Consider the following 21,711-nt stretch of genomic DNA (forward strand, 5'->3'; position numbering starts at 1 on the left):
GATGCAGCCGGCGGCAGATGTCCCACCCCTCTTTCTTGCCCACACACGACTGTCGTGGTGGCCGGCGGTGGCTGCGAGGAGGTCCGCGCCGGCAGAGAGGAAGGAGATTGGGATGCCGGCGAGGAGGTTGGCGAGCGCTCGGAGAGAGAGGTGTCGAGGAGGTTGGCGAGTGCTCGGAGAGGGAGGAGGTGGAAGTCGCACCGCTCCTCTACCCCATCGCCGCGCCGCACGCCACTGCTCCTCTCTCCTGCCCGACCCGACCTAGGTCGTACATGGAGTCACAATGCTTGTTATAGCAACGTGGAATAGAATATATCCTTCGTAACAAAGCCTCAGCGATTTCCATTGATGTTGTGGAGCTCATTCGGAGTTTCCTTGAATTTCACCTCACATAGAGTGCAAATGTGCAATGTTGTTGCTCATCTATGTGCAAAGCAGAGGCTACTAGCCTACTAATAATAATAAATGGCGTATCTAGCTTAATTTGTGGTCTTGGATTTTCGTGTATTATGCTTAGAAAGGACTGTACTCCAACTACTCATTAATAAAACATAACTCCTGATTTCGCAAAGACAAAAACAAACAATTCTAATATTAACAAAACTGGCCAGGCATATATTTAGACAAACAAGCTACCTATTTTACTTCTTCCGGTCACGTACACATTTGACGTTGGGAGTATTATATATATATACTCCCAATGTCAAATACACTTGACTGGAGGGGGTACTATATGGTAACAAGTAATATACACGCATGCTACTATGTGTATTAAATTGTATGTTACCATATATGTACAAACCAAACCAAAGGGAGGTGGGGGTGACTGGGCTCTGCCAAGCTGGACTAGGGTGGAGGTAGAGCGTTCTCGAGGTCCGCCTGTGTGGGAGCACGGCGAGCTTCCTCTTCTTCCTGTGCTGCTGACATGGATGCCCGCCTGGCCCTCCATCTGATGATCTGGAGGAGGATGGCGTTGGCGCAGATGGCCACGCCAAAGCCCGCGAAGGTGGACAGGATGATGGCAATCACCGCTTGCAATCGCACCTGCAATGTATATATGCGGCGCAAAAAGATTAAGAAAAAGATAATATTAGATTATATGTAACCTATATATCATTTCGCTGAAAAGCACAATAGTAAATCGGACTTTAAATAGGGTAGTTATAGTTGCATCGCGGTTGAATTGGTAATTGATTTTAGTATGGTACATCTATAAATTTACCTTACATGCTATGTTTACAGAGATAAGTAAGAACAATACTCAATGTAATCTATTTGTTCAAAAAGCTATAATTATTCAATTGGACTTCATGCTAGAAATGCGTTATTTTTCCTAATTCTAATGGTTCCAAATTTTCAAAATGTCGGTAATATCGTCCCCCCCCCCCCCCTTCCCTGCAGCAGCAAGCACCTATCTTGATGAAATTTTCAGTTTTTTTTGTGAATTTGGACACAAATTATTCAAATTCAATCAAAATTCATTAAAGTTTTAAATAATTTCGTGCAAAAAGTACCGAAAGCACCAAAACTTGCAAAAATTTCGGTCCAAACCGAAAGTGCAAATCTTTATTCTAGCTTCTAAGATATATTTTTGATGTGGTTGGTTTTTTTTTTCTCTTACATATCTGTAGAAGAGGTGGGTGAAAAGCACGATGAAGAGATATTGCACAGCTGAGTAGATCCACACATACTTCCTGGACACTGCATTGACACGTACGCTGATCAGCAATCAATTAATCATTTTTCCTCGTATTATTAGTGAGAAATTAATGGATCATGTTCTTCATGGATGCGCACAGAGAATCAATCAATCAGAGAGATGCGGTGGATGATGATGATACCCATCTTGGCGGTGGTGAGGGAGGAGAAGAGGCCGAGCACGCAGGCGAACGGCAGCGAGATGGCCAGCGCCGCCGTGCCGTGGTCGCCGACGAGCAGCTGCTCCAGGAAGCAGAAGTAGGCCAGCATGCTGACGATGACGAGGATGGTCGTGCCGCGCCACACGCGCCCGTAGCTGTACCCTCCTCGCCGGTTGCCGCCGGCGATGTCGTCACCGGCCGCTGCGGCGGCGGCGGCCGCCGCCGCCGCGGCTGCCTCATAGACCAGCTGCTGGCGGTCGTGGACGCGGCGCAGCGTGACGGGGAGGTTGAGCACCTCGTGGTTGCAGACGTCGCACGTCGCGTTGCCCTTGATGCTGAACCACTTGACGGCGCAGTCGCCGTGCGCCAGCGCGAGCTCCCCCTTGCACCGGCACTCCAGCTTCAGCGTGCCGCCGCCGCCGCCGCTGGCGCCGTCCTCCGACAGCGCCACCATGCATATCCGGCAAACCAGCGCCTCCTCCTCCGCCTCCACGCTGCCGGCGTCGTCCTCCTCTTCTCCGGCGGCGGCGGCGGCGTCCGCATTGCCGTCGGGAGGAGAGGCGCCTATCACCGACACCCTGAACCGCACGCTGCCACCGTCGTGAATACGAAGGGAGCTCGAGTCCGCCACTCTCTTGGAGCCTCCTCCCCCCTTGGAGCTGAATCTCGACAGGGTGCTCATTGGCACGGACTGTGAGCGGCTGATGTTCATGTGGTCACTCGCGTGCTTCGCCTTCGTCTTCGTCTTCGTCTTCGTCGCCGTCGTCTCATCGTTCTTGGCAAATCGAGCGAACAATAAGCAGGCTGCAGGCTGGATAGATAGCTAGATACAATTAGTTAGGCGAAATTACTGTACTTACTGCAGAAATGTGATCACTGCTTGCTGCATCTGAAGGTAGCGGATGATCAAAATCCAGCGACGACGAACAACGCGCAGCATTTGCAATTCTGAAGCTGAAGAGCTTGGAGAAGGACAGCGACCGAGCGCCAGCCACCGGCGCCGCCGCCACCTCGCCATCGTCCCCAGCGCCGGTAGACCTCATGCTCCGTGCTGGCAACAGCCTGCTACTCATTCCCGACGACAGTTTCCTCGGATCACCTGCCGACTCTCTGAAAGCAGCAGCAGCAGAAGCAAGCTCTTGGTGATCATTTCCATATCTTGCCGAGGAGGAGGATATCGAAAGCATCGCCAAGGCACCATTTCTATCTCCTTCCATTCGCATGCTGATGCTACTTCCACACCTACTTCTGTTTGTGTTTACCTGAGCATGCCATTCATGTGCATATACGAAATTAGTTCAGTTAAGAATTTCATCTCCATGATCAAACTAAAAGAACATTGGCAATAGCAAAGCAATGATTGAATTGCAATTGCAAAACAGATAGAAACTCACTCACCTCCTTTGCTTGTTGAGCCATAGCAAGCACTCGATCAACGATCAGTCAGAGGCCATATGCAGGCAGGAGTGTATGGGCAGAGCGTATTTTTATCTTTTGGGCACAAACTCACAATCAATGTGTCATGCATTCGCAATTAATCAGGAAAGCGACGTAGCAAGCGACTGATTGATGGTCGAATAAATGGACCGAAGGGTAATTAAGGGCCGGGGGTGACGTGAGGTGTGAACGAGAGAAAGAAGATCGAGAAGAAGAAGAAGTACTCCCATCCAGCAGCAGCGACTGCAGGTAGCTGCCTGCCTAGCTAGCTTAGTTAGGTTGGGTGGTGTGAAAGGGAAATTAGCTACCTTGATGGAGACTGGTATAATTTTGCAAGCACCACACGGGCCAGAGCTACTGGTAGCTAGTTTAGATGTCTTTGGCTTGAGCTAATTACATCCTTAATGGTTCCATGCACGACACCTCACCCGACAAACAACGATCTCTGGGTGACAGTTCTTGAATTTATATGGTTTGCTGCTCTGTACAGACATTTACATATAAGCTTGCTCGCCTTAGCAACGTTTAGATAATTAATTTCATTACTTAATGTAAAGCATTTCCATTACCTTAAAGTGCATTGCTTAATGAAATATCTCAAGAGAACATATCCGTAGGCTAGCTTATTTCAGAACTTAAAAAATTAAGCAGTATTCCGTTATCACTCTTCAAGGAAAAAATTGAATGTAGGATCGAATAGCTAGAACTAAGCCAACTAGAGGAGATTGAATAGTTGTAGTATCCAAAAACCGAAATTCGATGACGATCGTCCGATCGGATTAGATGCACCGGTCTGATCGCTGGATGATCTCAGGTCTGACCAGTATAGTAGCTCCGGTTTAACCGCCCAATGCCCCAAAGTCGTCTATCACCGCCGTATCCCCGCCGGTCTAACCATGACGATGCCGTCGGAAGGCCCTTTACCATCCTACAGTAAACGGGAGCATAAAGGCAAGCAATAAACAGGAATTGTACGGATGCAACGATTATGGAACCAAAATTACGAAGATATATATAATAGTACCAAAACCCAACTAAACAATACAAATCTGGAGTACTACCAAAACCTGCATCTACACATATATGCGCTCTCTCTGATTAGTTAAGTCGAAGCTAGGAATGACTAGTTATTAACTGTTTTCTGTTTTAATCATGCTAAAGTAGCTAATTAATCATTAAGCGGTTCAAAAAATCCAACAATATTAATTAATATATGTTGCTGTTTTCCCAAGTCTGTGTGCGCTGGAATTAAGCTTGCTTGCTTCATTTCCTGGCCGGCAAGTACAAACGAGGCTAGTACTGCTCATGTGTTGCTGTTGCTTCCCGTGTACCCATTTGACTTGCTAATCCCACTCATCAGTCATTGCGGATACTTGGGATAGCTTCGATTTGATGTATGCTTTAAGGAAATTAAACAAAAAACAATCAATGGAAAGGAAAAGGACCCCTTGATGGAACAAAGGTTGACTAAGTCTCAACATGGAAACTACGTTATTTCTACGCACCATGTTTTGGTACGACCTTAGTAAAAGACGAACTGCATTCACGTGACTATAAGCCAACTTTAAATAGGCTTCGACACTCTTTTCTGTGTCTGTTCTGTACAATTCTTTTTTTCGTTGAGGGCATGTTTGGAAGACTCGTTTTAGGTCCAAAACAATAACAAAATATCAGGTCCAATATTAGTGTAAAATATCACCCCCATAATTTCTTTTACAAAATTTGCTATAGGATATAAAAAAGACGTGTAATTCGCTGGAGAACACCATAAGACACTGTAAAAAAATTGGTAATTAGCTGCTAGAAATTCACGGTATTATTTTATTATTTCCGGAGGAATATGAGAGAGAAACAGATGCGAGAGTACGATTATGCTCCTGCCTTTGTTTGGCCTACAACTAATTGGGTCTGGTTCGAACCAAGACCCGGTCCTCTCTCACGCCTCCGAATCTCCAACTCCTTTCCTCAAACCCTAGAAATTAAGCCAGCGAAGTAGTAGTGGCGACATGGTCCACGACCGACGGCAAGCTTCAACAAGGGTGGTGACGGATTGAAGTTGTGCAGTGATTGCATCTTTGGAGCTGTGAGCCCGGTGTGGCATCGCTGATGGCTAGAATGTTGGCCACTGGGGTGATGTCTGTGGGCACCCGAAAATTATACCGTCCAATGCAATTTGTGATTACCACATAATTTTGGATGAGTGAGATCCATACATACATAAATAGCCAGCCATACCTCAATGTGCCCATAATCACAAACTGACACCATTCGATATAAAATCCACAAAGCCGAATAATAAGCAAATGAGATATTGTTTAGACTTAGCATGCCAGTCAACTTTAGCCTGACATGCCTATCAAACCATAGGAAGGTGGCGACCAAATGTGTTACACATCTCAGGAAACTTTGGCTCAAATTGCTAAAACTCTACAACATCTCAATTTCTCAAAAGTCATACTCATGCTCAGCTAGTCCCTAGGAAAAGTGACTAGCCTCGCACTTTCATCGCAAGCAATTGATGAACATCACGAATGCATAGATTTGGATAAAAGGACAACAAGGTACATATTTTATAATGGGGTTCACAACCCCATTATACAACACAAAATATAGTAGCGGAAGTTTTGCAAATTCACAAGCAAAAGTAAAATCCGTGGTGTACCAACAACCCCACAAGGACAAAACAAAGCTGCAACTACACACTACTGTCATTACCCTCGGCGGGATAGTAGTAGTGCACGTCATCAACACCGGCATCATCACCTGAAAATAGCAACATGAGTACGAAAGGTACTCCGCAAGACATACACCATATATGGTAGTTGTCGATGGAGCGATCCTCCAATAGCAGGGAAGTGCATACTCCTCCCCTATTGAAGATTTGGCCAGGGAGTTTACTACAGATGATGTGTATGTGGGCTGTGAAGTGTTTTCTAGTCTCGGACGAAGGACACTCAACGATTATACAGGTTCAGGCCACCCCGGGGGTGTAACACCTTAGTCCTGTGTTTTTTTTCATTCGGGATTGAATTGGAATACAAGCATCTTCGTATCTCTCTTTTCTCTCCTTTCTAAGTGGCATGTCCTCTTCCTTTTATCAACCAAGGAGAGTGACACAGTGTCTTTCTCATCCTTTACCTCATGCTTGCATGGTTGCCTCCTTTTTCAACAAGTCAAGGACCGCAATAACAACTGTCTTGTGCTCCCTTCTCCACCCGTCATATAGCCAACTCGGTGTGCTCACGCTAACCTGGATTGGTGACACGCCCCCTCCATTAGGTGAAGCGGCGTATCCGAGTGTCGTTGGGCATGCACACCATGTGGCGAGGCCTGTGGCCAGGGGATGAATCATCACTGTAGGCCTCCTCGCACCTTACCACCTAGTCACGCCTTCATAAATCCAGCCCAAATTAAAAATCACTTCCTAAATGGAATAATAGAAATTATTAAAAGCTTAAAACAAATCTCATCAAATGCTAAAATACATCAAATAAAAATTCAATTTTGGCTTGGAGTATTTTTTTTGAATTCTCCATACTTTAATTTGGTCCCTCAATTTTTACTTGAATTTTCATAGAAACCTAAATAATTTTAAATCAACAACAACCAATTTAAGAGTTTCTTAAAATGAGAAAACTAAAGATAATCCTCTCCCTCTCGTTGGGCCAAATCCGGCCCAAAGCGCTCTCCACCTCTTTAGGCCCGCTGCCGGAGTCCCTTTCTCCTCCCTCCCACTCTCCTCATCCCTCTCTAGCCTCTCTCTCTCCCTCTTGGGCTGCAGCCATCTCGGCCCAATTCATCATCCTATCCCTCGGACTGAAGTCCGTTTACCTCCTCCCGCTGGCCACCTCCTTTCTCTTGGGCCGTATAGCCCCGAGGCCCATCTCAGATCCCCGCGGGTCGTGTCCCTTAGCCAAGCCGTCGCCCGTTCTTCTGCCGGTCAAACCCTACCGCCACCGACACGCCGATCTACCTACCCGGACGTTTACCATCCGAATAAAATGCCAAAATTGGTTCCTCTCCTCCTCTTCATGAATTCCCCCATGTTTTTCCCTCTTGATTCAGCCTTTAATCGTCAAATTTAATCTCCGGTGAACCACCGCCATTGATGGCCGACGCCCCACCGGCGTCGTTCTCCTATCCCGGCACCGTTCCACTCCCCAATCTGCTATAAAAGGAACCCTGGACCCTCCTCATCCTCCGTGCTTCCTCGGGACAAGGTCTCTCGCCCCCACGCTGCCCCTCCCCCCCCCCATGCCTCCTCCTCTCTCCTCTGTGCCGGCGAACTCCGGCCAACCCTCCCCGTCGACGGGAGCAGCACCGAACCACACGCCACCACCTTCCTCGGCATCGAAGAGACCTCCTCATCCCCGGCCTCATCTGCGTTTCACCCAAAGGGCGCCGGAAGTGCATCCTCATTGGCAACCAATGGCGCCGCCGCCGTCGTCCTCCTCCAGCCGGCCCTCACCGTCAAATCAAGTGTCTCTGGAGCTCGCCGCTACCTCCACCGGCTTCGCAGCCGCCTCCTCTTCCCCAGCCTCACCTTCGTTTCTCCTGGAGACCGCTGGAAACTCGTCCTCGCCGGTGAACAGTGAATACGTCATCGTCTTCTTCCTCCAGTGGCCCCTCCCTCCTCAGTGGAGCACCGCCTCACTGCGCCGTCACGGCTATCGGCTGCACCTCATCATCCTCAACTACGCCTAGGGTTGGCAACGAGACGGATGGCGGGGGAGGGGGCGGCGTTGGACAAGAACGGTCCCGCCCCCACTCTCTTGCGTGTTCACCCGGCCCCGGCCCGGATTGGAGAATGGGACGAAATTAGTCACCATCCCCGGCCCCTCCGGGGCCCCGCCATCCGACCAGGTTCCCGCACACCCGGTGCTAGCGACAGTCGAAAGGAGAGTAGAACAAAGTGGGAACCTGTAGCCAGAAGGAGAGCAAGTGAAAGACGCGAGGAGCCAACGGCCGGCAGGATGGGGGAAACAGCATGGAGCATCGCATCAGAGAACCTATAGCTGAGAGTGGTGGCAAGGGGCAGAGTAGTCGGTGCTAGCTGCGGGCGGCCGCCTCCTGGGTGAGCGTCGCAACATGCGTCCGTAGCAGCAACGCCAAATGATTTTTCTTCTCTCTGCTTTTTTCTTTACGCGAGCCTCACACGATTGCGTTGTGCCCCCGCCGCCAGAAATGTTTCGTCGTATTGTGGGGATGGCACCGCACCATATGGGTTAGGGTTTGCTTCTTTTGTATTTATATCTCCTCTAAACTGGGCTACACAAGCTCATTGGTGGTCTTCCAATAGCAAACTATATCTGGGCTATCCTTGATGGGCTATTAATATGTAATAGCATATATTTTGTACAATACTTCGGGGCCCCTACGGGTGACCCGTGGGTGATGCAGCCAACCCGGCCTCAGCCCCGGAAAAAGTCGGGGGCCCGCCCTCTCTCACCCGTCGGTGAGAATTCTCTACCATCCCCGGCCCCGTAGGAGCGGGTCCCCGCAGGGGAGCCAGCCCCGTGGGGGAAATTACCACCCCTAGCTGCGCCTCCTCGTTATCCGAAGATTCTCGGAACACCTCCCCATCGTAGTTGACTACTTCCAATCGTCATTCTCGCCAAGACGAAGTGTCGCCCATCGTTTCGTCTCCGTTACCCTCCTCCATTCGTCGCCGCTGCACCAAGGTCGTCGTCGCGTCATGCCCATGGTGAGAACCCCTCCTTCACTGTCCTATCCTCATTTTATCGGCGTCGCTGCCGTGCCGCGGTGCGCCGATGACCTCTGGTCCCGTCCGCCGATGCAAGTTGTTGTTTTCCTCCCGCGTACAGCCACATATTTGCGCGTGTGGTTGCTTACGTGGCTTCACACACAAATTAATGGTATAATAATAATTAAACAACTTGGAAATATCCATTTAATTACACTTAAAATTCGGATGATCGTTTCTCGGCCAAACGAGCTCCTAATTGATATGTTGAAATTGTTTAATTTTTGTTATAACTTAAAGAAACTGTGGTTGTTGTTTTTATGTATTGTTACCGTATCTTTGATAGAGTTGTATCCCAGTTTTGTTGCTCGTGCAGTTGTTTCGGAAGTTCCTGAAGTGCATATCAAATTGTCGGAAGACCTTTTGTTTGAGCAAGGCAAGTCATACCATATTGCTTGGACATTAAATCCCATTATTGCAAAAACTATGTTGATTCAATTCTATATGCATCACTTTTATAAATTATATGACTCTTAATGTTCTTTATTTAATAGTTAATATTCATATGATCATTGTTATATAGCCATGTTGTTGAATTTCTAACCATGCTCTTGTCAACCTAAGTAAAATGATAAAATAACAAGTATGGCTCCGTATATGATGGACTTACTAGTTGCTTTAGGTTGAGCTTATCTATACTTAGATCCATCGAAGAATCCCTTTTACAAATTAGAATGAGAGTAACAACTAAAATATGTAGGAATGACGATTAGGTGGCTGCTTGAGCTAGGACATGATGGAATCTGAGTCAAAACTCTCTAAACCTGTTTTTGTGAGGCACGAGGTGTATGGTTTTGTTATAAGCACCTCGGGCCTGTGATGCGAAGCATAACAGTGCAATCACAAGTCTAATGGGTAAGGCTTGCCTAGAAGTCTAGATCATCTCAAAACAAAGGACATCGATATGATAGGTCTGGGGCTAGGGGATGCTGACTTTGACCTGGCGCACAAGGGGGCATGTCTCGTCCCGGGGGATTCGGCAACCTTTACGTTGTCGAGGACCAGCGGACGGCGAGACCTTTGCGGGTCCTTCTGTTTTGGGTTGAGCTAGGTGGGTAGTCTTGTCACGATCTTGACTTTTCGGGTATCTTTCGGGTATTGCGATGCATAGCTAACATGAAGTTAAGTGTTGTGCCTTGTGGGTAAAGATGTACACCTCTGATCAGAGTAAAACTATTCGAATAGCAACGCCCTCGGTTATGGGCAAGCCTAGCAATGTACCCAAGTTAGTTTTTATCTTCGAAGTAATGGATGGAATTCATGTCACTTTGGACAGGTGGTTAACCTGGGTTTATGGCCGGTATGCATAGGTTCACAACCATGATAATATTGCTTAGAAATAGAACCGAGTTTAAACTATGCTTTAAAAACATTAAAATATTGCAACTTTGCCTTTACACAAAAAGAACCTATTATGCCACCTCTTTGTTCACCTTTCATTATAATTCATTTTCCGGCATGGCTTGCTGAGTACGATGGTTGTACTCATTCTTGCTCAATCTTTCCCTCTCCGATCAGAGAAGCTTTTCGAAGAACAGGTCTTAGGTGTAGTCCTGGCTTTACTTCTAGTTGAGTGCCTCTAAAGATGGACTAGTAGGCTCACTAGTCCGCTGTTGTTTTTCTTTTGTTGTCAAGCCTAATATGTCTTTGTAATAACGTAAATATTATCTTGATAATTAATAAAGATGTGTCTTTTGTACCAAGTTTATTCTGGTGTACCCTGGCTTTTCCTAGGACGAGGAATTATACACTAGCGTTCGGGAAAGTTATTTTCCAGGCGTGATAAGCTGGTATAAGAGCCATCACAACTGTGGGATAAGTCAAACAGACAAACCCTAAGGACTTATTTTGTAAGAAAAGACTATTTGCAAAAATCCCTTTTTGTTTCTTCCCCTATGCTTTTTGCAAAGTGTTTATCTCTCCCACCCTTGCTACACATAATAGCTGAACAAGGTGGTAGAAAAACTTAGTAACATTTACAATACCAAATTAGTTTCATTAAATTTAACACTAGATATATTTTGTATTGAAAATGTTAGTAAATTTTACTACAAACTTGGTCAAACTTAAAAAAATTTAACTAAAGAAAAGTCAAACTACTTATAATATGAGTACCATTTTGACATTTCATCTTCCTTAAGGTACGTTAGGCGATGAACAGTCATAATTAATTCTGAACACAGAAGAAGCTTTCGAAGGAAGAAGATGGAACTGAATGGTGACCCACATGCAGATTGGGAATTTCGGTCCATACAAAAAATACAACAAAAAAATATTCAAAATATGTATGATGGGTACAAAATGGCATTTCTAGTTTTAGAAATATTGCAAAAGCATGTGTACAAATAGGTAAATATGTGAATAGTAATGTATTTTTTTTCAACATAACAAATGCGCAATGGCATGATCAAATTTACCCAAGAACAAAGAGGTAAAAGAAATATATATTTTATCGACTGGTTCGTAGTTATCCTTCATATTTATTGGGTGTGAAGAAATTACTCCTTACACAAGTTGAATTCATGAAAAAATCCATAAATAATAAAAAAACTCTCCTTTTAAACTACCAAAAACAGGATTATTCGGATAAGAAAAATGGAACATTCGTTTTCTCGAGATGTGTCATTTTCTTAGTCAACACGTCCAAACACCTGATTTGCTGAAAATATATGGATTGTCATGCATTGCTAGTAGTGCTTTGAGTTATGCTTATATTATGACATAAATTTTGAACGCTAGATATGTTTCTATTTTGGACCGGAGAGGGTATAAAATTCTTTTTAGTGACTTGTTAAATAGAATACTAGCGTCTACTGGCTGGGTTCCTATACCTGCTATCAGCCCGTGTTTTTAACCCAACAAAATTTAACAAGTCATAGGAAATATAGTTGATTTAGAACGCTAGTACAAAACCGACCCATCCGAAGGTAACATGGACTAAAAACCACTATCTCTATGACTGGATCACCGTTAAAATCGGCCTGACAAAATCCCTATCTTATCTTAAAAAAATTACCGCAAGTTTTCAAGTGAAAAACTTTCAGACATAACTATAATATAATTGGAATATAATTACATTATAACTACACTGTAACTGCATTGTAATTACATTGTAACTATAATATAATTTATATAAAACTTGTATTTGACTTATGATTTGTTTGACTAACACTGGGATCTTACGCGTGATATGTGTAAAAATTTCTTTTTCGTAATTTTTTCCCTCTCATGTATAAATCTTGAGATGATTCGATGGTAACAATTCTGAAAGTTTTGAAGAGAGAACTTGAAGTAGTTTTCTAAAAATTTCGTTGGAGAAAAGCTCAAGCGCACTGCACTAGTCCATTTAATTGAACCAAGTGATTTTGCGCTTGCTGGTTTGATACGTTGCTAGCACCGAGATCTGATCTTTGCTTTTCCTTTTTTTTTTTTTGGAAGAGGTAGATCTGATGGTGGCAATTTTACTCTAGTTTATTAAAATCAAATATCCATGAAATAGTCGCAATGATTGAATTGTAAACAATATTACTACCTACGTTTTATAATAATTAATGGTTAAAGTTTAAATGGTAAATTCAAAATTGCCCACTATTAAGAAGCGGAGAGAGCATATGAAGTTCAATAGTTGGAGACTCGAAAAATGGCAATTCATCACTAAACAGCGATGGCAGTTTGTAGGCACCGGTTGGCAGTGGCCAAGAGCTCTTGATGGTGAACGCAGAAGCGGAGAAATTTCAGCGAAACTGCATCGCTATCACTATCACAAGTTACATTCAGCTTGGGCATCGCGTCATCGTCTGGACCTCGGCGAAAGATGGAACGAGTCACGGATCCTTCGATACAGAAGTTGATGCCAAGTCAGAGTAAATTGTTGTACGTGCCTTTCACGATTTCATACCTCAGCTAGCTTGTCCTAAGTCGAAAGAGTAAACGGTGAACCTACCAAGAGAATCTCACCTACAAATTACAATTACAACTTGCGCAAATTAAAATTGCCGCAGCTTGCGACCTGACCAGAGGCAGCCCTTAAAAAATTTGTTGTTTGACCACTCAAATGTACAAAGAATGGACTTGAAATCTAGAATGCCGAGTGCAGATAATCTACTAGTATTAATTTCAGCAAAGGCGATTTTTTTTCTTACTGAAGGCTTAAATGGAAACCGCTCCAAATTGAGTTGGAACAGTATTTAAGAACAGCAAACATCCTTGCAGTTTCAAACTTTGGAGTACAGTTAAAGAACAGCACCAGCAAAAACAGCACTAAATCAACATTTTATTTCGTCTCTCAGACAGTACCATGCTGATGATGCGCACGACCAACACACAACACATGCTTACATATTCACAAAATGTATGTAGGTAATGCACTTGAAGGTTTGAGATGCTACAAACAAATGAAATCATTTAGTCCATTGAAGAGTGGCTTGTCAACATACTTACACCAAACTGACTGGATACAGCTGAACAACTAGATCAGTTATTCTGGGTTTCTAAGCGAACTTCTTGTCGAGGTGACGGTCTATGATTTCAGATACGGTTTCTAAGAAGATTACTTCACTTGACCCTGGGAGAACATGGCCCTCGGCTTCCTGGACGATGTCCTCAATCTCAGAGTCTCTATTCACAGTTTCCCTGCACAGTATACGCCCGATGTCATACGGTGTGAGGCCTCGTGCTGCACCTTTCTTTAAAAGCATGGTGCTGATGCACAGGACACGAGCACATCTTGCAGACAGCTCCCACCCATGGAACTTGAGAAGCTTGATGTCCTCTTCAGCGTCTAGTGATTTGATGTATGCAATGGTTTCATCACTGAATGGTTCACGAGCCTGGGGCCAGTACAGCCACTCAAAGGTACAATCTTCAAACTGCGTCACAATGGAAAAAAAATTATCGTTAGTCTACCAGAATAAGTACTATCTCATGCAAGAAGAAAAGTGAGTGCTAGAGAGTAACGTGTACCTTCTCTGGCAAGCAGTAACCATGATCAATTGGAACCAACTTGTAATTGCCACCTTCTTCATCCTTGCACACTAAAATGTTCCCTGCATGACGATCAGCGTTTGCTAACCTAAGATCTAACACTGCTATTTTGTGGACCTCCTTCACTGGAAATGCTCGGGGACCCATATCCTCACAACTTCCATTGTTCTGAATGAACATCTGCAGTGATCCAATCTTGAAGCTCTTCCCCCTGTGTAAGCTCCGGACCAATGCTGTGGGAGGCACACCAGAGAACCCGATACGTTCTTCAGATTCATGATCACCAATTGGATGGTCAAGAATATAAGCAGCAACTTCCCTAAATGCACCTTCCCCTACAAGTGTCCCCCTCTTCATGCCTTCTCCATCAGTCGACACTGGAAGCCCTCTTGGGTTGTTTTTAGCCATAGGTTCCTCATCTCTGGGCTTAAACACTGCAATATTCTTCTCTCCTGATGCATCTTGCATGAAGTAAACACCCCCTGAACCTTCAGCTGACATCACTGGCAAGTATCCATTCTCAAGACCAGCTATGGCTGAGCTAATCATTCTCATCACTTCAAGTGATAGCTTCACCTTGTGGTTAACGATAATTGGTTCAACAAGAGCAGGCCTAGCACCAGCTGGTTTAGCAGGGTTCACAGCATGAGCTTCATTTTGAAGGTTCTCTTTCTCCTGCGGAGTGACAACTGTAACCACCGTGTCTTTATCAACTTGCTGTGTCCGTAACTTTGCTGGCTTGCGGATGAACAAATGGATCACAGCATCATCCTTCTTGCTAATATCAGCAATCAGCTGGTGGTCCTCAAGCTCCTTGCCATCACATTCAAGCTTGTGATCCTCACCAAGGTCCTCATCTCCCTCCACTGCCAGCTTACTCTTGAGATACTTGACATTGCGGCTCTGGTCCACCTGGAACTGAAACTTCTTTCCACTGGTAGTCTCGATGTTAATCAAGCGAAGATCAGCCAAGCGGATAACAAGGTGCAGAACATTTCCATCGGCAAGCCCATAATCCTTCACATGGCAGTTGTTCCTTGCCAGCTCGTGCCCATCAAGCACAAGCCTCTGCTTGTTAACCACGAACCCCTTGAACCGCTGAATGCGCAGCTTGACCGAGGCGATGGACTCCGAGCCGAGCACACTCATCGGCATCGGTGGGGCACCAGGCACAGCAAGAAAGATGATAATCGAATCCTGCAGCTGTGACCCGGACAAACAGTGGGGCGACCGGCTGCCGTCGAAGCAGATGGGCAGGAGAGCAAACTCTTCCACCATCGGGCTAATGGCAATGGCAGCAGACGACATCTTCACAGGAGGTCCTTAGGATGCCGAAGCTTCCTCAACTACTGCTACTATTTACACTAACCTAAAAATCAGATCCTTCACACTACGAATTAGAAGCCATGGAGAAGAAAGGGCAAGGGTTCCTTTCCTTCCTTAGAGGATGGAGGAAACCCTCTGCGATCGCGAGATAACCAGCGTGGTTACAATCCCATCTTGATCTCCAGGCACATCAAACCTGCACAAAATTCAGAGAGCCATTCGTTATTAACCACCGAAACATTCAACCGAAGGGGAGAAATTCCAGAGCATGAAGAGAAACGTACCAGACATGGTTAGATGAGGGGGAGAAGTGACGAAATATCTCGCCTTTGCCCACCAGTGATTGAATCCCCCACACGGAATCTACAAAGGAGAAATCATTCCGGATCGATCAGCCTCAGACCATCAAATCCACCCGATCCCCAGGGTAAATTCAGCTCAAATTAACACAAAAAACCAGAGAAATTGCTCACCAGAAGAGGGATTAATCAGGAAGGGCCCGAACCCCCTCCGATCCGGACGCCAACCGAGCCACAACCTCACCGATTCACCTCACTCCAATCAAACCCTGCAAGCACACCACCACACCACCACACAGATCAGAAAAACTCCCCACCAATCCAAATCCCAAGCCAACCGCCCCAAAAAAAAAAAGAAAAATAATCTCACAAGAATTCACAGGACAAATCAGCGGGGGATTCACCGCAAGAACCGACCAGAGGAGAGGAGGGGGGATACCCCGGAGAGGGGGGCGGGGCTAAATCCGGCGCGGCGCCTTGTTCTTCCTTGCTCCGAAGTTCACGCGAGATGGGGAAGCTTCGGTTTGGTTTTGGTTTGGGGAGAAAGAAATTCAGAGAGAGAGGGAGGGGAAATGGTGATGGTTGTGGGGGCAGCTGATTTATTCGGCGGAGGCGGGCGGCCGTCACCGTCAGTTTCCAGGGCTGACGGCGTGAGCGTGACGTGACGTGCTGTGGGGAGAGAGAGAGAGAGAGGACGCGCCTTCGCGGAAGTGGGGCCGATGGAATCGGAAGGGGAAAAAAAATCTCCATTGTCGGGGCTCGAGGGTATACAGCGGTTTTAGGATTTTTTTTTTTTTGTCGGTATGCTTAGCACACGGAGCAAGAGGAAAGAAGGATGGTTCTAGAGACACCATAGATAAGAAATCCAGGTTGGGATATTTTGATCTTTAATAATGATGAGTACGAGATTATTATTACACGTCGAACATTGTATTAATCCATATACACTTAGAAAAAACAAACCTAAACAAATAAGATGAGTGAAAACAAACTTGCACACACCAGATGCCAAAAGTCCCCCAGAAAAAGGAAAAATGTATGCTGATGATTATCGAAAAAAAATACTTGATTTAGTCATATAGTTTGGCCTACAGTTAATTAGAAACGAATAAAATATTATATATGTATTCTTAGTGTCTTAAAATTACATATACAAATGAACTATAACAAAAATATCAAAATATTTTGTTTTCTTATCAAGGGCAAGATGCCCCCATTTCTTTTTATTAGAAATGAGATGACTAAAAAAATATAAAAATATGTATAAGTGAATTTTAAATTTTAGCTGTCGCTGAAAATCTAAGACTGTGTTTAGTTCACGTGCCAAAATTTTTTCAGTATACGGATACATATTTAAAGTATTAAGCGTAGACTAATAAAGGCATCCACAATGTGGAAATATAGAGGGTCTTAAGCCCTTGAGTAGTCCATATACATTGTGAGAGTGAGCATTATAAAGGTTTCTTGGATGAGCTACCATTAGCTATAATATGCATGGCCATAAGGAATAAAAAAACATTCTTCTCTCTATAGGTGGGGGAGAGAAATTGGAAAGGTGTAGTAGTTGGTTATAGATGATAAAAGGTGGGACCCACCTTAATACCTCCTCTTGCTATATACACTGTGTGAGAGATGCTATATAGCAATAGAGCCCACATTGGACCTATCTTAAAGACCCACTTGAGCATTATACATTACTGATGTCTTAACAAAACAAACTACAGATTCCGCCTGTAAACTGCGACACAAATTTATTAAGCCTAATTAATTTGTTATTAGCAAATGTTTACTGTAGCATCATATTGTCAAATTATGGTATAATTAGGCTTAAAAAATTCGTCTCGCAATTTACATGCAAACTGTGTAATTGGTTTTTTTTCATATTTAATGCTTTATGTATGTGTTTAAATATTTTATTTAATATGATGGAACTTTTAGAAGTTTGAAGGGTACGGTAAACACTGCCTAAAATACAAAGGAAATGTATAAAGCCGGCCTGGGCCCTCCTCCACCCAACGTGCCTGCCTGCCATCAATCTCCTCCATCGACAAAACAAAACAAAAGAAAAGAAACACGATCACCTCACTGCCTTGTGGGGGCACACACACTATGTTCAGAACGGTCGGCGAGAGGAGCGGGCGGAAGAAGAGTCAGAGCAAGGATGGTCGGTCAGGTCAGTTTCTCTGACTCAGCCAGCCCCATCCGTGCCGTGGCCGTGGCCGTGGCCGTGGGGAAGACGAAAGAAAAAAAAAAAGAGTAAAGTCCATCACCGATCCCTAAACTTTTACCGCTGTATCATCCCGGTCCCTAAACTCGTAAATCGACCGTTCAGGTTCTCAAACTTATTTGATTGTGTCATCCCGGTCCTTAAACTTGCAGATAACTCGTTTAGGTTCTCCAACTTGTTCAGTTGTGTCGCCCCGGTCCCTAAACTTGGATTTGAATATCATTTGGGCCAAATAGGACAGTCTAAAGACTTTATATTTAAAAATAATTTATAACTTTTTCATGTGAACTCTAATGAAGACAAACTTTATATCAAACTTGTAGCCCTCGACGCGATCTACAACTATGTAGTTGATTTTTTTTATTTTAATTCATTTTTTGTCCCAAAATGTAATTTTAAAATTAAAATTTCAAAATCTATAAACATGCAACAATATTTTGGGACCCTAAACAGTTTTAATTCAAAAACTTTTCAACTACAAAGTTGTAGGTCGCGTCGAGTGCTACAATTTTGATATAAAGTTTGTCTTCATTAGATTTTGCATGAAAAAGTTATAAATTATTTTTTGATATAAAGTTTTTTGACCGTCCTGTTTAGGGACCGGGGTGACACAACTGAACAAGTTGGAGGATCTAAACGAGTGATTTACAAGTTTAGAGACCGGAATGACACAGTGAAACAAGTTTGAGAACCTGAACGGTCGACTTACGAGTTTAGGGACCGGGATGACACAAAGGTACAAGTTTAGGGACCAGTGATGACTTTACTCAAAAAAAAAAAAAAGCAAGCCACAGGAGGGGAGCTGGAAAAGGCCGGGGGAGCGGACTAGGGGCTGTTTGGTTGAAGCCCTGAGCCAAAAGAGCCTGGCGTGATGTGTCCCTGAGGGATATCCTGTGTTGTTTGGTTGGTGGCCTGGTTTCATTCCCTGCCTGATCTGAAAAACCTGATAGGTTCATTAGCCTGGCTCAGGCCACCAAAAACGAGCGCCTGGCTCAGGCTAGTTACACAAAACGCGCTAATCAACCTTGTCCTGTCACGGGCCCACGGCTGTGCATGCAAAAAGTGTTGGAATATTTTATTGTTGAATCTTGGTTGGTGTAAACGAACTGAAAATACAACATTTGCTTATATGCGATAGATTAGGATATGAGATAGTACCGTTTTATTTACTTTCTCCGTTTCACAATATAAGTCATTCTAGCATTTTTCATATTCATATTGATATTAATGAATCTAGATAAATATATATGTCTAGATTCATTAACAACAATATGGATGTGGAAAATGCTAGAATGACTTATATTGTGAAATAGAGGGAGTAAATAATATCTACCTTAACCATGTAATTATGAGCCATCTAATCTCAATTTAGTTTCCTCAGGCTCAGGCTACCAACCAAACAATATTTGCTCAGGCTAGCATCATCAGGCAAGTTTTGATAGGATAGCCAATGCCTCTCAGGCATGCAGTTTTCTCAGGCACATCACCTCCAACCAAACAGGTTAAAGGGATTAGGCCGGGGTGCGTAGGCCGTGACGCGTCGTCTTAACAGGAGACGGTGTGCGCCGTCCGTGTCCGTCGCCAAGGACGCGTGTGCCTACGTGTGGGTGTGGCTGCTTGTGCTTGCGGGTGCGACTGCGACTGCGACTGCGGCCGGTGCAAGGAAGGAATGGGAAACCACGGGCGTCGACCCAGCTGTTTGCGTTTTTTGTCGTTGTGTGTCGCCTTCTCTACGTGGGCACGTCTGCCCCTTTTCTTTTTTTTGCCCCACAACTTCCACTTGCCTTTTCCCCGCGATGCATGGAGTGGACATTTTCTCCTCGTCCCGGTTCACCCTCTCCGCCCGTCCCTCTCGTACCCCTTCCAATCCTGCGTTATAATCATTTACTAATGATCTGTCTATTTTGCTTCAAGAAATTTAGCTCAGCTAAACGTCCATCCCAGACGCATCCTCATATTAGCTACTCCCTTATATATTGCAGGCAAGTTTCTTAAAATGCTAAACAAACTATTTTTTTCAAATACTTTTATATAAAATTTATTTTAAAAATTAAATAAACCAAAATTCCAAGTTGTAATACTTGATACTTATAATTAATAATATACTAATGTCTCGTTTCGCAACAAGTTCAAAATCAAAGCCGATAAACTCATTCAAACTATACATTAGAAAATTGCGGGCCAGTTGAATTAGATTTGATTATAACTCTCATATTTTTATACATACAATTATATTTATATACAACAGATACTAAATTTATGATGGGATTTAATATACAACTATTTTATTTTCTTCTGTTTTTATTGTACTTTATTTACAACTATTGTTATCAACTATACTTGTTATAATTTGGTCCTACAAAAAGTCTTGGAAAAATATCAATCTTTATATGTAGCATCCTTAGACAATATCGAAATTTGTATATTATGTATATCTCAAAAGAAATTTCCATGTTTTTAAAGAACTTTTTTATGTAGCTGAAAGACAAATTACTTAATTAAAAGATAGACGCGACAAAAAAAATTCTTTTATCACATGAAAGATGATTTTCATAAAAGAAAATCAATCACAGAAATATTCTATTATCAAATAAAACAAATTATATTTTAAAAAAATTAATACATGAAAAAATCTTGAATCTACACAAAAAGTTCTGCATTATATAAGGATGCTGCGCACATTTTTTTAAAAAAATTTAACTTAAGCGAATCAATCAATTATCAATCAGTATATGTCTTGAAAGACAGTTTTAGAAAAATATCTGCTCCAACGGCATATTTTGAAAATAATTGATAAAGTCATTTTTTCACTGCTAGTAGCACATTGGTTACACTTTTTTAGTTGTAACATAGAAATATAAGTTTTGAATCATAGATATTCTATACTCAGTTGTCTTAAAATATAACAACTTACTATGATAAATCTAAACAAGCTTCTTATCTATATTCTATATTAGATTGCTAACTATGTAGATAGTATTTCCCATGCCATTACAAATTTACCTATTTAGAAAAATATCATTACAATTCGTCTATACGTAGCCGTGACACTGAAATTTTACAAAATTGAATCTATGCCATCGCTGTCACGTTCTTCGTCACTGTCGTTTCTTTCTTCCTTCCTCTCTCCTCTTTTCTTCTCTTGGCTGCCGTGGGCGTCAAGATCCAGCGTCGGTCGTCGGCACCGGCAGAGAAGTTGATGCTGCCGCCAGGCACGATTCCTTCCCGCGGCTCCACCCTCTGTGTCACCTCCTCCCTTCCTTCCCTTTTCTTCTCCCAGCTACTGCGGGCGTCAAGATCCAACGCCAATCATCGGTGCCTCTGTGTCACCTCGTCCCTCCCTTCCCTTTTCTTCTCCCGACTGTCGCGGGCGTCAAGATACCGCGTCGATCGTCGGCGCTATTGGAGAAGCTGATGCCGCCATCGAGCACAACTCCCTCCAGCAGCTCCACCCTCCGTGTCACCTCAGCCTGCGGCAGCGGGGAAGCCCATCACCATGGCCACACCATCCTTCCTCACCATGGGGTTGAAGTCAGAGCCGCAGCTGGTGGTGGTGGTGGCGGAGGAGCGTGAGTGTGCGGCTTGGACTCGAGCAATGCGGATGCCACGACGAGGTAGGGTTGGTACGGCTGCTGCCGGCGACGGCGGCCGGGGTGTCATCGTCCTTGCTATTGGCTACCACCGCTACCGCTGCCGCTGCCATTGGGAAACGAGAGACAAGGGTTTAGGGTTAGTTTGGTTCGTGTCGGCCGCATGCTCGCCCACACCGCCGTTGTGCCCTCTTTCTCTGCTCCTCCACAGTGCTGCCCTTGTCGC

General features: G+C 44.2%; 2 protein-coding genes across 6 annotated transcripts; both read right to left on the reverse strand.

The window, feature by feature from the left end:
• Window positions 1-541: 541 nt before the first annotated feature.
• LOC9266525 (uncharacterized) lies at window positions 542-3,417 on the reverse strand. 2 transcript variants are annotated; one of them, XR_003243021.2, is made up of 5 exons: window positions 3,258-3,407; window positions 2,720-3,121; window positions 1,798-2,634; window positions 1,622-1,701; window positions 542-1,044 (listed from the first exon to the last, which is right to left on the reverse strand). XR_003243021.2 is itself a non-coding variant. In XM_026026452.2 (5 exons), the coding sequence occupies exons 1-5, from the start codon at window positions 3,276-3,278 to the stop codon at window positions 847-849; spliced, it is 1,494 nt and encodes a 497-aa protein (XP_025882237.1). In that variant the 5' UTR covers window positions 3,279-3,417; the 3' UTR covers window positions 542-846. The 2 variants fall into 2 exon arrangements, 1 of the variants encoding a protein (XP_025882237.1); XM_026026452.2 differs by having other exon boundaries at window positions 1,842-2,634; window positions 3,258-3,417.
• Window positions 3,418-13,313: 9,896 nt separating this feature from the next.
• LOC4340951 (phosphatidylinositol 4-kinase gamma 4-like) lies at window positions 13,314-16,242 on the reverse strand. 4 transcript variants are annotated; one of them, XM_015787854.2, is made up of 5 exons: window positions 16,108-16,242; window positions 15,843-15,937; window positions 15,654-15,732; window positions 14,023-15,565; window positions 13,314-13,928 (listed from the first exon to the last, which is right to left on the reverse strand). In XM_015787854.2, exons 4-5 carry the CDS (start codon window positions 15,349-15,351, stop codon window positions 13,551-13,553), a joined length of 1,707 nt encoding a protein of 568 aa, XP_015643340.1. In that variant the 5' UTR covers window positions 15,352-15,565; window positions 15,654-15,732; window positions 15,843-15,937; window positions 16,108-16,242; the 3' UTR covers window positions 13,314-13,550. The 4 variants fall into 4 exon arrangements, with proteins under 4 accessions (XP_015643340.1, XP_015643337.1, XP_015643339.1 ...); XM_015787851.3 differs by having other exon boundaries at window positions 16,086-16,242; XM_015787853.3 differs by having other exon boundaries at window positions 16,073-16,242.
• Between the last annotated feature and the right edge of the window lie 5,469 nt (window positions 16,243-21,711).

The sequence above is a fragment of the Oryza sativa genome, chromosome 6 (genome assembly GCF_034140825.1).
Source record: "Oryza sativa Japonica Group chromosome 6, ASM3414082v1".
In the NCBI taxonomy this organism is placed as follows: Eukaryota; Viridiplantae; Streptophyta; class Magnoliopsida; order Poales; family Poaceae; genus Oryza; species Oryza sativa.

Excerpts from the sequence above, each read along its gene's own strand:
- LOC9266525 (XM_026026452.2), bottom strand. The coding sequence starts at position 3,278 with ATGGCTCAACAAGCAAAGGAG. Across the intron at positions 3,122-3,257 it reads TGGCTCAACAAGCAAAGGAG|GTAAACACAAACAGAAGTAG; the intron begins GTGAGTGAGTTT and ends TGGCATGCTCAG. Across the intron at positions 2,635-2,719 it reads GCAGTGATCACATTTCTGCA|AACGATGAGACGACGGCGAC; the intron begins GTAAGTACAGTA and ends CGATTTGCCAAG.
- LOC4340951 (XM_015787854.2), bottom strand. The coding sequence starts at position 15,351 with ATGTCGTCTGCTGCCATTGCCATTAGCCCGATGGTGGAAGAGTTTGCT. Across the intron at positions 13,929-14,022 it reads GTTACTGCTTGCCAGAGAAG|TTTGAAGATTGTACCTTTGA; the intron begins GTACACGTTACT and ends ATTGTGACGCAG.